Consider the following 16,251-nt stretch of genomic DNA (forward strand, 5'->3'; position numbering starts at 1 on the left):
GGACCACTGAAACACTTCGCTGTAGCTTTATTGCCACGTTAAGCCATTCGTGGGAGGAAAAAATGACAAACGGGCCAAAGAAATACCTTTTGCGGTGACCCTGCCAGAAGACGCCCTGCGATCTCTCCTCTGCTCCAGCACAACCTCGCCTAGACGCTGTTTAAAGCCATTAATAGCTGATCAATGCGTCAAGTCACTCTGGATTGTTGCAATTAGAAAACAATGGCCCCCAAAAAAGCTATTTTAAGTCATGGGGAACATCAGTGGGAACAGCAGCAGAGAGGATAATTGGGTATTGACAAAAGAGTGTGAAAAGCAAAGACAGCACGCAAGGCCACTCTCCAATTTACTCTGTCATCTTGAGGCTCTGATTATGCTGTTTACTGCCCAGATAATTGGGGCAACGCTTGATAAAAACAAACATTTTAGGTTGATGCGTCAAATATAAGATACTTGCATAAAATGATTCCGGACACATAATTGGGATGATGCCCCCCCATTTCCTGCAACTGCTTGTGAGGCCCGACACACTCGTGACTTCCTGGCTCCCTGGAGTTGAATGCGCTGTTATTCAGTTGGCTGAGCAATTTTTAAAAAGCATAGGGGGCTTTCATGCTTCCTTGGGTGTAAACTGACACTAAAGGGCTTGTTAAGAGTTAATTACCAGATTAATCATGGTTCCTGCTACACAAGCACTAAAAGGACAGTGATCAGTCCGTGTTCTATTAGTATTAAATATGTTTTGTAGACAAGGGGGGGGTTAAAGGCCCGGAAAACCTCATTCCTCATTCAGCTTCTTATTATGACTGATAAGGTTCGATATGAAGACAAAATAATCTGCCAGGTTAGAACAGATTCGGTTTTCTCACAAGAGAGGCTTTTGCATTTTTTTTTCTTATCTAGGCTTTGCCCACTGGCTCGAAGTGAGCAGGGGTTGGTTGAAAATGGTGACATCACTTTCTGCAGTGCACCAATCGGGATCCAGCGACGTCTGGATGGCAGTTCTTGGGTTGTTTGCTTTTGTTGCAGGTCACTGCCAGTCAAACCTGATCAAACCACATCCCCGCAGTTTTTGACTTTGAAATTGACTTTTTATAAATTATTTATATATTTGCATATTTTTTCTGAGCATTGCTTATTTAGTCATCAATATTTAACATTATCGAGAAAAACCTAAGATTTACAATTTTCCATGGGCTTTAAAAGTGACAGATTACATAATGCTGGAAAAACAGCTCAGTTTTTGGATGGGATTTAGCCCTCAGCAGCCAGTGGTAATCTTCATTTCAAGCATGTTACCTCAATTGAGCATCAGGACACACCTCTGCAAGGACTTACATACAGAATGTGTGTAAATGTTTGAATCCCAAACTTATTTTAAAAAGAGAGAACGCTTGCACACACACCACATTGTCTTCATGTTTATCAGTGTATGTTTTGTTGGAAGTAGTCCCTTCACCTTCCACCCGAATGTGCAGAATGTAACATGAAGCTAAATGTTCTCCAGGCAGCCTTTCATGAAAACTGTCCATATCTCCCACTCTAAAACTCTGTTACTCAGCACCATCTAGTGTTGAGAGCAATTATTTTTTAGCTCTTGTTTTCCTCCAGCACTTGAAGACTATAACTTGCTTTTACTGTATGTGCACTATAGGGAGCTGTGTGAGACCTTGTTTTTTATTAGATGAGATGTAAATAAGACTCCATCTCCATGATTTAGAAATTCTTACTTTAATGATATAGCAAACATAAAATAATGAAGACCTGCCTCCATAAAAACTTACTGGCAAGCTATTAAAAAGATGTACTTAAAGACTAAATAGACCCTGAAATTCAATTTTTGATCCAAAAGTACAGCTGTGTGCTGCCTGTTGATGATTTTCAGTATAAGGAGGCTACTTATGACTCACATATCCACCTGACTGAGTCCCAGGCTTCTATGTGTCTCTGTTGCTCAGTGGGTTTTGTAACCCAGAGCCAGCAGAAGCCTTGTGGCTGGGTGCAAGACAACAGAGGCCATCTGTTGTCTGTGTGTTTTCTTTGGTGCCCTGCCACAAAACTGTGCTGCCAGAACACCCAAGGGTACCCATGTGCACCGCGCTGCGCCTGGGGACCGGCTCACTGGAGCACCTTTATAGCCTACTGGCTCCGTTGGGGGACGCCTGTCTCCTGCCAAAGCCCAGACACAATAGCGGCGGTGTTTGAAAAGGTTTTTGTTGTAGCGGGATCGTTACACAACCGTGCCATTAACCTTAATTGGAGCAGCTTGGTGGAACACAGAAAAACTTTCAGCAGCGTTGTTCCCCTGAGTTACATAAAATCGGAACTGATCTCAGGCTGAGTTAATTGAATTGCAGATTACTTATATTCCTGCAGAGGAACTGAGGAGTAACTGAGAAGTAAGTGCTATACAGTCAGATATCATTCTGTGGTTCTGTGTTCTGACAGAACGCGAAGGCCATTACATGAACACAGAAATATGAAATCATTTAGGATGAAAATGCTTTGTTTCTGGGTAAACATAAGGACGCGACTAAACTTTTCATATCGGTGGTGAGTGGGTGCAGCCCTGGAAACACACACATAAAGTAAAAAGAACCATTTGTTCACCTTTAAGGATGCTCATTTAGCCTCAAGGCTCATCTTGATAAGATCATCATTTACATTGCAGTTTGACATGTCTGGATTACTTTTGAACCATTCAAGAGCAAACAGTGGCGTTCCCATCATCCTAGAGTGAATCAGGTGACTGTATATTCAATACAAACTCATGTACTGTATCCTCAAATGTCAGGACAGTAATCACAGGGACTATCCTGAATTTCAGCGTTCTTTTCCATTTGTCAGCTTTGAGACTCTTTGGCCTATCTCCCACTGTAGGGAGAGAGTATTATTAATATCTCCCATTCATCAGAGAAAATAGCCCACAGTACTTCCTCCCTAAATCCGTTTTCTCATGCTCATATTAATCTCCATAGAGATTGGACTGCAAAAGAAGATTACTGTGACAGCAGGATTTTCCAGGGCAGCGGGTCACTGCATATGTCTTGGAACCAGCAGCTACCATAACTTATTTGGATTTTAAAGTAAGACAAAAAATGTTTGTCCCCAAAATGAATCTTCCATTTAGTGTTAACGGAGCACTTCTAGGTTGCATGCTGGTTTGTCTTTTTGACTGAAAGCTGAGGACAACAGATAAACACATTGAAATGCTAAAAGGGAAAAGTAAACTCATGATTTGAATGGTTTTCCCCTTCAACTAAATAGCTAAGTCACAGTCTCGGTGTTACAATAAGCTGCAAACACACATCAATTATTTAGCTCAAACAGGACCAGAGTCTGAGATGTTTTTAGTGTTTTCTAAGTCTTGAAAAAGTTTGTGAATGTCAACAGCTTTCACTGTCAGCTTGACAGATTGTGGAAATGCACAGCACTGAATGAATAGTGTAAACATGAGATGAATCATTCCTGTCAACAGGCAACACAAGCAAGCAGGGGAGAAAATGTGGCTGTCTGCAGTTCTGGTCTTGGCTTTCACCAGCCTTTATATCTCTATCTTTGCAACCAGTGATGACTTATAAAACTAAATTTATATATCCCATCGGATTGTGTCAAAAATAGAAATAGTAATATGGCTTGCCTAGGAAGTGTTGTTTACACTGTGAAGCTGCTCCTGCCACATTGTGTAGTCAGCAGAAGCTCTCTAATTTGTCAAAGTCCTAATTGCACAGTGTAACGAACGAAGCTGATTAAACTAATTCAAGCGCAAATGTAGCCTAGCCTATAAAAATACATGGCTTGAACACACAATTGTCAGACGTTAACAAGCTACTCGTGCCAATATTAAACAGTAGAAATCAGAGTTTACCTGTTCCAATCAGATTTTACACACAAAGATAGGATAAGCTTATAAAATATCAGGTATTGTTACAGTTCTAACTACCCCTCAGCATAAAGTAGAACGTTACAACTAGCTTCACCTAAAGCAGCAACATTTAAAGGCTCTTGCACATTTAGGTGCCACTTTCTAACAAGGACGCATTATAATTAAGCTGTAACAAGTGGCTTTACTGTTCCAAAGGCCCGCCAGCGGCTGATGGAAGGTAGGAGGAGCACCTATGGAGCATTTAATGTTGTTTATTGTTCCTCCCGTCTATTGTCACAAACCCAACGTTCATATTATACACCGTTAGAAAGGCAATGTTCTCATCTCCCGCAACTTCCGCAAATGTATACAGATTGGCATAATCTTGTTTCCAGTTACTCTGTGGAGTCTCAGATTTCAAATGACACCTCACTTGACCAATCGTAATCTGCCATATGAAGCCTAGCAACCAGAGAAGCCAATAGCATTCTAAGTTGAACAAAAGGGCCTCCTTCTCTCCTTTTGTATGTAGATCGATCCAATCGCAACCCATTTTGCAGATGACTGTCGATTTGAATAGCTAATGAAATTCTGGAATATGCCGATATGCTACCTCAGATACAGCTATCAATTTACTCTGGGTATGCCTTGAAAAGGCGTTATATTTTTTGCTCTACTAGTCAGGGGTCAAAATTAAATATATGTACTAATGCTTTATAAATCTGTTATGAACCATATAAACCACCACTCATTGGCTTTACACTTAAAGTTTTTATTTTAAACCATTTGCAAATTATCTATTAACCAGCAATAAGTTGTGAGCTACAGTTTACAGCACCTTATTAGAAAATAGCACACACATTTCATTGCATTGCTGACAATAATACAACAACATATATTGTCATATAACGCTGAATTAGTTGATTTGCCTGATGGAGACATTACTCTTTGCAACTAATATTATGCACTTTCATTTAATGCAATTTGAATTGCAGGACTATTCATTTTAATTGAATATTTTTACACTGAGGCGTTTCTACCCCTGTACTTCCACGTCATGCCACTAGAGGTCAGGCTAGCATTCACTAGCTCATGTTTATGAAAGCAATAGCCTGTCCCCTGAGCTCTGAGAGCAGACTACCACTCCTGTTCTTGCATTCTTTATTTGCATGGTGGCAAGTTGTCATTTTCAGGCGTGCCCTGCTCATAAACTGCTGACAAAAATCAGAATGCACTGAGCCACAGTGATCCATCCATCCATTTCACATTTGAGCACAAAGACACAGAATCCTGGCCTTGGAAGCTCACAGTGCCTCATTTGTGAGATCACTGTCAGCCTTCAATAACGCCTCATATTTTGTCAACCCAGAGGAGTCAGAGCTTGCATTTCCATGCATAAACAATTGTTGTCTAAACTGAGAAACACACCATTACCATTGCGTGCCAGCGGATTTTCATTCATCCTTTTTTTAAACAGGAAGATAGCGACCATTTGGGCTATTACAGCAGCTTTCTGCCCTGTCTGATAAATTTAATCAGGATTACTCTGCATGAACATGACAGGTGGAACAGCTCCGGGCACACACAGGCACACATGTGCACAGATGTTGGTCCACGTAAACGTGTCCCAGCACTTCATGAACAAAGTGATTTTCTTCCTCAGATGGACTCAAAGCCAGATGAGGTCAGCAGAGCAGGTCAGCCAGGTTTGCAGAGCTACACTGCTGTCAAACTGAGCAGAAAAAGAAAAGACTGCAGCTCAGGGTGTCTCACAAGTGCCACCAGGAAAATTATTCAACTTAAGAGCTTTTTCCCAGTGCCTCATGTGTGCGATCATTTAGATGAAGTGGGGCAGACAGAGTAGTTCAGATGGAAAAGCCCTTTACCTCCCCGCTCATTTGGAATCCATTCAAGTTCTGTCGGTGATTGCAATCATGATGAACTGGGAAGTGCTTTTGTTAGGGCACACTGGCTGAGTGTACTAGAAGTGAAAAATAATCATTTATATATATATATATATATATATATATATATATATATATATATATATATATATATGTCTGTTTGAAATGGGACTGCAAAATCTCCACATCACCGTGGAGCTGTAATCACTTAGATGTGGCTTGGGGATGAATAGCCATCTCTCGCCTTCTAGTCGAATATCAAAGAAAGGAGTCCTTTGACAAGCCATCAAAATACATTTTATGGATTATCCCATTGAGATGTCACTGACCATGTCCGGCTTTAGATTGCATTTCACAAAGCGAGGATTATTTGTAACATATGAGCAATGTAACACAATTTATTGAAAAATGTTTTATTGTGTATTATTGACCAAACAAACACATCACGCCTCTGTTTGGGTAGCAAGGTACAGCATGACAAGGTGTAACGCTTCATGGTGTGTCGTCTAGTAGCTTCAATTCTATGACTGAGTGTATGGAAAAGAACAACAAAGTCAAATAGCAGTTCACAATTTATTTACTGAATAAATTTGGACAAAACACCAGAATCTGTTACGATACAATCAGAACATCTGAGGCAGATATCCCACCATGCACCACCCCCCTCCATAAAACAAAAGGACTAAACATTAGCACCAAATCAGCACCAACTTAAATAAAAGGTAGCTCAGTCTACAAAAACAATGAAAGCAAGTTTTTTTTTTTATTATTGAAAAGCAACTCAGAAAAGTAGCAAATTGAGAATTTCCATGTTTTTAACTTTTCTTAAAAAACAAGCACCCTCCTCCCACCCACCCCTCCGCCCCCCCTGCTAGGCAGGCTATAGCATTCATGGGGCACATGCCAATGACTAGATAAAAACACAAATTCAAGTAACATTGAGATACGACAAAACATGTCCACTGGTACCCATTCCGAGCATGATCGTTTCACCGAACCTACGCAGGCAGTAGAAAACTAACATGAGGTCCTGGAGTGAGCATGTCATTGCAATACTATCACTGAATATCTCGGGTCAAGTTTTTTAAAAAGAAATGAGGGGGACCGGGGGGCACGGGCTGTCGGGGCACCAGAATACTGGCACAGAAGATATTGTGTATTCTAAAACTTCAGACAGACACTTTCCTCTTTGTGCCTGTCCTGTGTCAAGATATTGCCTACATCATACATGAAAAAGGAATCTCTGAATAAAGAAAAACCCTGCAATGTAGTTTTAAATATATATATTTATTTATATATATTTATATATATATAGCTGTTACAATTTAAATAAATGTTACGTTCTCGTTTCTACAACTAAAGACTGAATTTAAATAAGAGGAAGCTAATTTTAAGGTGGAATCGTCCGTTCACCTAACACATCGAGTGCGTGATGCCATGTTTGGAGGCTTACCAAGAAAAAACAGTTTAAGATTGAGGATTAGGGAGTGATATTAAAGCAGCAGTAACAACAGGGTGGAATAGCTTACAAACAAACAACAACAAAACAGAAATGTTACTGAGAAATGTAAGTGTGGTGGGTGAATAAGTGTGGTAAAGGCTTAAAGACTGAGGAGGCAGAAACATACAAATGAGTGAAAACAAGGCCGTCAAGGAGTTTAATGACTACGTCAGAATGATCAATAATGTAAAACTGAGTAAAATGAGAGGCGACAAAACAAAACTTAACAATGAAACAAAGACGAGGTCAATCATGTTGATGATGATGATGATGATGGTGATGAAAAAAGCCTAAGCTGCTCCGCTTACTAACCAATGGTCCCAGGTCAGGAATAATCACCTTGTATTTGTTTAACAATAGAACTTGGGGTTGTGATTTCTGATCCTGGGTCTGTGGTTTAAATTGGTACCACCTAAAGCTATGTCGACAAACAAAACAAAATGTGTAAGAAAAGGCGTGGTGTTGCAGTTTGTCAGTTCATTTTGAATTGTTCTCCTTGGTTTCCTGTGTTCTTATGTCCCTTCATGCTTTCCATAGTGTCAAAAATGGTGAATGTGTCTACTTTTATGAGCACCACATTAAACCAAACAGATCCAAAAAGAACATTTGCTACATTGCTTGCAACTTGCATGTCTGGCGGCAACGTCCCCGAACGGGAGGTGCGCGGCCAGGTGACGTATAGATGCCATTTGTCATGCCGGGCTCAAGGTTTTCCATGAAATGGTGGAAAAGGAAACAAGATGGAAACACCTTTATTATGAGTGACAAATGTTCACCTATTAATCTCTAAACTACTGTTTTTTGGCTCCGCTGTGAGCGCGGCGAGCCGACCGTGGCGGAGTCGTCCGTTTGTGCTTGGTGTTTGCTCAGCTGAAGAACTGCTCCAGCTCCTCTTCCATGCTCACCTCAGGCACCATCTGCTCCTGCTCTCTTTCTCCTCTGCCGTGCACCACCGCGCCCCCTAGTGCCCCGGAGGAGGCAAACCAGGGGTGCTCCAGAATCTCCCGAGAGGTGAGGCGCTCTGCGGGTTCCCGGCGGAGGATGGAGCGGATCAGGCACTTGGCCTTGGGTGTGAGCGTCTCAGGGATGTTGAAGTGGCCCCTGCGGATTTTGCTGAACAGGGAGCCGGGCTCAACGTCATGGAAAGGATAGCGCCCCACGAGGATGGTATAAAGCATGACGCCCAGACTCCAGACATCAGCTGCCTTCCCCGAATAGCTGCCGTTGGCATTGAGGATCTCAGGGCTGACGTAGGCTGGGCAGCCATGCTTGTCTGACAGGGAGTCATCATGACCATCCAGGATATAAGTGTCCTCAAGGCTCTCCAGCTTCACGAGGCTTCTGGAGACACACATGGGAAACAGAAACGCTTTGAACGTGATGATACCACTTTGCAAAACAATGGACACATAGAAGCATCTGATGATGTGAATGTTATTTAGTGATAATTAAGATCATAGCTACAATCTTTGGACGCCAACTAACAAAAAGTGGAGTACAAAAGACACTCGAGTGGGGTAATTTGCTCTGATGGACATCTTAAGTGTTTTAGATCCATCGCTTTTGGATATCAGAGCAAGTAGAGCACATAATGCTCTAGGCTTAAGTCTGACATTTCCTTTTACTTAGATAAAAGCCCAGCCAAAAAGCATCGACGTACAAATAGGCTTTCCAAAAGACCTCCACAATTCAAAAGAAACACAATTATGGGTGACTGATCGTCTTAGGATTTATGCATTGAACTGTTTCGCTCAGAGAATTAATCTTCCCCCCTCAAAATAGCATCTACTTGTACTCTTCTCTAAACCCAACAATAGCAGCTATGATACCCTTGAGTGCTGATAATAATGGCTGGTTCGTCAGAAGCGTTGTTGCTAAAGAGTCTTGAGAGTCTCAGGCAAGAAAAGTTTCCACGTGCACGGTAAGAGACACTTGTGGGGTTGTGCAAATGCTGCCATCAGCCTGTGAGGTCCATGAGACATGATGCGCCAGACAAAGAGCCAGGGTGTGCAACAGCATCTATTGGGAGCCACTGGGAAAAAAGAAGCCAAGAAGTACGGGCCTAGACATACTCATGAATGTATTCTTTTGCCATCTGTGACACACGTGCCTACACTTTTACATCCGCCCACTCGCTGGTTCATTGTCAGCAACAGTAATTTGCTTTCATTATTATGGTGTCGAGCGTTTTCACATTTTCAAATGAGGAAAAGTCTATTGTTTCCTTGAGCCAAATGCCCATTGTTCCTCCATGAGATAAAGTGCCATGTGCCTTTTTAAATACAGCATATCACTGCCTGGATAAGAGCTGCTTTGGACGACATGTGCAAACCTGCAATTACAGTAAAGAGCGCTTAGAAATACAAAAAAATACTTCGCCAATTTTTTAATAGTAGCACATTGTCTCTATTTAAGCTATATGGGATGCAGAGTGCGTGCTGATTCTAAAATGTCTCATGTGCTCGGTGTAGGAGGAAGAGATCAACAGGTCCTGTTTAAGAAGCTGTGCTGGATTCTACTCAAGGCCGACCTTTGACCAATGCTCTTTAAACAGGCTGCAGTTTGGTCAAAGGCTAACGGCATGTATGACAAAATTGGCTCAGGAAGCTCACACGTGCTGAGGAGGCCTGCTCTGGTATAATTTTACATGTGATCTTCTTCTTTTACTTACATATGCCTTCACAATAGTCTTTTGTCACACATTTGCCAGAGCAGATCTCAGAGTCTCAGTCTCTATACTCGGACTGAAAAGGTGTAAGAGGATTCTTGACAGGTTATATAGTAAATGTGACCCAATAAACATCAATCATTTAATGGGGGGGTCGGCATCCCGGCTCATGAGCAGTCTGGTGTAACATTCAAGGTCACTGGACCCGTACTGAATATGTGAGGCAGCTCAACTTCCCTTTTCCACAGATAGCGCCAAAGAATGACGTCACGCTTTCAGATAGAGGGCATCGAGGTGCACTCTGTGCCTGTGCCATGGGTATCAGATAAGAACTGGCTGTAAAGAAGTTTCCCTAAGAAAACCTGAACATCAGTACTGACACAAGTAAAAAGTGTGATGAAATGTGTGGAGTCTGAATTGCCAGCTACTAAAATAAATTAAAAAAATATCTTCATTAATAAAAAAAAAAAGAAAAAAAAAAGGTGCTCTCAGGTTGCTGTGGCAACAGATGCCTGGATTTTTTTGCAGGCACTTTTGAAAAGCTGCCACCAGAGGTCAGTAAACCTGTGTTGAGCAAGTGTGATTGTACAGATTTCTCACACTGATCACTACAGAAGTGCAGCAGTGGCAAAAGCTCGCCTTAATTCCTAATATGTCATACAAAAAGTAGTCCTGGTAACTCCTCTGTGCCTGCTTTTCAGTTCAACCGCTGCTGGAATAACTGCACTGCAATTATCCTAAGTGTGATTCCATACGCCATATATACTGTATATAATGTATGTGCCATATCCACTGCTAAACCTTGTGCACAAAAATAGCTCGGGGAGACACAAAGGGCTAATGTTTCCAGTACTCTGCATAACATCTGGGAGAGGCTAGTCAGTCGTGCATCGTGTCAGTTTACACTATCCTAGGTGTAAGCTGAGATATAACACAGATGAGACTGACGCTTGTTATATCACATACCACATGCACAGACGAAACAGTGAAATAGTGCACAGGGATGGTCAGTGAACAACAGAGACTATGGCTTCTGCCGAACTCACCTGTCCTCATTCTTGAAGACAAACTTCCTCAGTTTGAGGTCACGGAGGACCAGTCCGTTGTCGTGGCAATGTGCCACAGCTGAGGCTATCTGATAGAAGAGTCTGGCAGCTTCGTCCTCCCGCAGCTTCTTGCAGGTGCGGACGAAAGAGTGCATGTCTCCATAGCTTCTCTCAAAGAACACATAGGCTCGAGTTTCCCCAAGCAAGATCTCCAGGATTTGGTTAATATGCTGGTGCTGGCCCAGGGCAAAGTAGGCCGCCAGTGACTCCTGGTACCGGCCAATGTCAAAGACCTGTAATCATGAGAAAGGAAAGCATTTTAGCTAAGTAGCTATTTCTTTCATCTATGGTGACTTATGAATGCAAATGTCTCCTTAGGGGGTTGTTTTTGTGTCAGGATCTTATCTACCACAGTCAAATGCATTACAAACAATTAAATCTAACTGACAGAGCTTAAAATTTTCTTGTAATAAAGGAAAATGTGAGCAATCTATCACATTCTTGTGACACCAAACTTGTGTTTACTCTTTTGGCAGAGGGTGTAAGGTTGCAGAGGCAAAGTGAAAGCATCGTGTTAGTGAACGGTATTGTACTGCAGCCCAAAGGTTGCAGTGTCTCTTTTGTTTCCATAGTAACCCCCCCCCCTTTCAGTACAACCAGTTCAGGTGAGAGGGCTACAATACAAATACACCCCACAGCTCTAAAGATCTTAAGTTGTGACCCAGGCTTCCAGCTTGGCAGGAACAATCAATCCTGGAAGTGGGGATTGATTGCTGCTGTATTGAAACCGGCACAAAGCAGATGAGGTCAAAAGGCAGATAGCTCACCGGCTGTGCCAAAGGCCGTTAATTTATTATTGCCATGACGAAACATTATCTCGAGTCAAAAGGTACGGGTTATTGGATATGTCATGCCTTATGAGTCCATCGGTGCATGTAACAATCGTCTCAATTCATCAAGCCACTTAAGCCTGCTTAAAGCTGGAATGTACCTCAGGGATAACTGCCCTTATAATCAGTAATATACTGAAAGTCAATATGGGCTGTAAATGTGGTGGGGAAAGAGTGCGTCCTTAACCTTCAGGGAAAAGTGGCTTATTTCTTATAGTTAAAGGGGTCAATGCTGGAGCCAAAGTCACAGTAGCTGGCTGAACTTCTAAAGTTCCCTCGCCCTGTGTGCTTGTCTCTCAATGCAACCGTCCTCGAAAGACTACAATCCCACTAATATTTGGTGCAAAGGGTGTAACACGACTGTGCTCCTGCTCCAAATACAAAGCCACGGGTGAAATAATGCGATTAGAGCGCTGCACTATGAAAGCGAGAAGCCACGGGTAAGCGAGAACGGCACGGAGAGGAGTGTGTGCGTGGTTACTCACTCCTTTGTCAACGTTACATCATGCAATCCAAACCACGCAGCTCGCCCCATTCACTTTTTCCATTAGGCTGCTGTGCCAGCTCTCTATTTACAATCCAAGCAATTATTCAAAAAAAGTTGAGGGGTGTGGACTTGCTGCAATAGCCAACCCATAGATACCAATTCAGTATTTCTGTGGATAGTATGTGCGTTGCATTGGGAGCAATGTGTACTGACATACAGCCATAATCATTCATGTGATAGTGAATGCAAAAGCGAGGAAGCAAGAGACACTTTTGTTCTGACAATGTTATTTTCAGATGGCTTACCACGGTCTGAAGTAAATCGAGGAAGCTATTCTGGGGGCATAAATGGCAGGATGCGTCTGACACATTGCCTACTAACCTTACATACGAGCTCTTCCCCGCTGTGCAGGTGGGCGGCTCTGAAAACGTGGTCTCCCTCCAGTGGTTCCAACAAAAGGTAGTCCCCGATGCGGGAGATACAGTGCGAGGAGTCCGGGGTCTCCGGCGGGCTGGGGGACCCGAGGTTGGGGCTGAAACTCTGGTGCGACTCTGTAGTCCTTAGGCAAGACAATTCTTCGAAATCGTGCGATTTGTGCCGCGATCTCCCATAACGTGAAATGTTAATTGGATTTGACCTCTGTATGTTCATGAGGAATAAGTGTGATAACTCCACGAAAAAGGGCTCTTCCTCCTCCTTATTCTCCTCCTCCTCCTCGATTAGGGCACCACTTTGTCGTAAACTCAGTGCAATATCACAAATCGTCCGATACCTTAGTGAATTGACTTAAGTAAAAAAAAAAAACAACAACAACAAAATAGATGAAGGGTTCAGTTAACTGCACCTTGCAGCTGAATACTGTGGCAGACTGTCAACAGGAAAAGCTGCCTCGTTTGTTTTCATGCAACAAAAACGGGGTCTGTAATTTTTTTTTCTTCTGCAGAGTTCAACTGTTCATTTCCCCCCCTTTGTTTTCCATCCAAGAGATAATGCCAGGCTGAAATGACAGTATTACTGCCCCAAGTCGACTGAAAACCCTTTGCACAGACCTGCTGCAATTTCATTAACGTTAGCAGAGCGAGCAGGCGCGACTAAACTGTAACAAAGGCTACCAAAAGTCAGCTTTACAATGAATGAAGGGTGCTAAGTTAACCCGCAGCTTGTTTGCTAGCTTATCTCGCCGGTTAACGGTATGGCACGTTTCATAAAACGGAAACAATTTGTTGGACACAGCTTGCAGGCACCGGGGGGAAGAAAAAAATGCACAAGCAAAATATATAAAGCAAGTTTTGCAAGCTAATTCGAGGTGCTGAAATTTAGCCGAAATTTGACAAGACAAATAATGGCTAGCAGGTGCAGAGCTAACTAGTTAGCTTCCTTGGCTAACTAGTACCAGGTCAGTGCACGGCCTTGTTCCCCGGGATCATATCCATGCACGGCGATTGTCATCTACCACATAAGGAGAAAACCCCATCCGGAAAAGCTGCCGTGGCTCTTTGTGTGCGGGAGTCGACGTCCTCTCTCTTTCTCTTGGTCTAGTCCAATGGAAGAAAAGTGTCGTCAGTCTTGTGTGTCTGCTGCTGTGCGTTGAAGCTGCTGGAAGGAAGGAAGGAAGGGACGGCCGGCCGACTTTCCCAGGCCTATCCCTTGATTCAGCAGGACATCCTCTCTCCCGTGGCGCTGCTGTGCTTCTTACGTGGCTGGGAATCTAGTCCATTCAGTGCGGAGGGAGGCCAGCCGAGCTGCACACACTGCACTCACTGCGCCTGTACAGAGCGAGAGAGCAGCCTGCCTGCCTGCCTGGCGGAGGGGGCTCCTACACGCGCGCGCGCACACACACAGACACACACAGACACACACACGCACACATACATACATACGCACACACACACACACACACACACACGAAAACACCGACCCGCCCCCTGACGTCACTCTCACGTCGAAACCCCATTGGCTTCCAACCTGAGTTATAATATGCAGTGCAGTCATGTGAGAACCATGTAGCCTGGCTACACCCCCAGGAATCTAAATGCATCGCACGCTGGTAAATTGGATGGGGAGGGGAGGGGGGGCGGTGATGCGAGTGAGAGTATAGCTACTGTACGTGCTGTGTTACAAATGTGTTTCCTCCTGAAATGTCATTCAAGGGAAAGCGAGGGGGATCCCTCTCTCGCAGTAGCACGCAGATGTACACCATCCAGCAGCAGTGATATTCATTTGCAAAAAAACCCCACAAAAACAAAAAAAGCTGTTTGCAGCCATTATGTTAGACTGTATTTATTTAAACTTGAACATGCACTAATAATCTTATAAAACACGCTCCTGACGTGCCTCACTGTTGAACCGTTGCATTGCCAGTTTCCTATTCTGCAAGGATGCATACATACATATATGTATGTATATATGTGTATATATGTATATATATGTGTGTGTGTGCGTATATATATATGTGTGTGTGTATATATATCTATATATATATGACAGCAAAAACATGCATTATGATAGGATGTAATGAATGAATGAATAATATAACACACAAATGAAATATAGGAGCATGAAACATGATGACAACAGGAAAAAAGGGACACGACAGGGCATGGATGTTTGGTGGTTTAGGAGTGTGATGACATTAAATCGGACGTTAAAGCTCTAGACTTGAGAAAAAAAAATGCTTATGTGCTTAGGCGTTTGAAATGTAAAAGCAAGGTATTAGCTTTGCTATGATATGGGATTATGTTCCAGATTTCTGAGCCAAGCGTGGAGGAAAGAGATCTCTGACCACAGATTTTATTCAAAGCTGGCGCAGGGCTGTGCGCTTGTAACGAGTTCCTGCCTAGCCGAGTTGTGCCCCTGTAATACATTACAAAGTGAAGGATGGAAGAGGTTCATTATTCATTGTTCTTCCTAGATTACCAGGGGGTGTGACAGCAGGATTGTGCAATTCCATGTAGGAATCCGGGGCGGTGAGAGGAATGCTTGCAGCTGGACGCAAGACACTGACAGAAGTGTTCGATTTAACCTTTCTTCCCCTGCTCGCAGGCAGTAGCAGTGCACACACGCATACACAAACACGGACTATTCTAAATCTCCGTTTCTCGCTGCCTGCCTGAATAAGCCCCCGCAACATGGAAATGCATTTGTCACACAGAGGCCTCTCATCTCAGAAATGGTGGTTCGCAGTTGCAGAATGTGGCTGCACCCACAAGCTTTTATATCCCAGTCCTCCATCTTATATGTATGTATGTTTCTGGGTTCTGTGATATAATCTCTGTGAGCCACCCACTTTATTCTTTGTTACGCTGGAACATTCTTCACTATACAATAGCTTTGCTTTTGTCTCACCTATTCAGTTGAGAACAATATCCACATGCTACTGAGCTATGAAAATGTTGCAGGCTGCTGCAGTACATCCTGGCTAAACACGGCGATGCATGTTGCATAGTACACTTCTGTTTTATGACACTACATCCCTGCATTCGCCCATCACTCTAACCCCAAATAGGGATTCTGTTAAGCCTAAACCACAGCTGTGCATGAATCAGAATAATAATCCCCAAAGATTCCTCTTGCCCCCATTCCCTGATACACCGTGTGACTCACTCTCAGTGGAGAGCAGCACTCGAGAAAATCCATTGAGGCTCATCAGCTCTCCAGACACGCCTACATGCCGAGGAGTAACAGCAGGTTGCCCCAGCAGTGCCTTCAGGAGCTTATGACTGTGTGTGTGTGTACCACTGAAGCAAGACGTCCTGGAAGACTTCAGAGGTCAGTGAGGATGGGTGAGCATCTCTGAGTCCCTGGAGTGATGTTATGACATTACCAACTTCTTAATAGGCTGTGTTGCCCTGTAGAAGATGATCTATGGCTTCCCATGTAATGCTGAATTT

General features: G+C 43.2%; 1 protein-coding gene across 1 annotated transcript; it reads right to left on the reverse strand.

Annotated features, from left to right (window-relative positions):
- Positions 1 to 6,451: 6,451 nt before the first annotated feature.
- trib2 (tribbles pseudokinase 2) lies at positions 6,452 to 14,149 on the reverse strand. Its single transcript, XM_041959120.1, has 3 exons — positions 12,743 to 14,149; positions 10,985 to 11,277; positions 6,452 to 8,611 (listed from the first exon to the last, which is right to left on the reverse strand). The coding sequence occupies exons 1-3, from the start codon at positions 13,010 to 13,012 to the stop codon at positions 8,137 to 8,139; spliced, it is 1,038 nt and encodes a 345-aa protein (XP_041815054.1). The 5' UTR covers positions 13,013 to 14,149; the 3' UTR covers positions 6,452 to 8,136.
- Between the last annotated feature and the right edge of the window lie 2,102 nt (positions 14,150 to 16,251).

Source organism: Chelmon rostratus, chromosome 18 (genome assembly GCF_017976325.1).
Source record: "Chelmon rostratus isolate fCheRos1 chromosome 18, fCheRos1.pri, whole genome shotgun sequence".
Taxonomy (NCBI): Eukaryota; Metazoa; Chordata; class Actinopteri; order Chaetodontiformes; family Chaetodontidae; genus Chelmon; species Chelmon rostratus.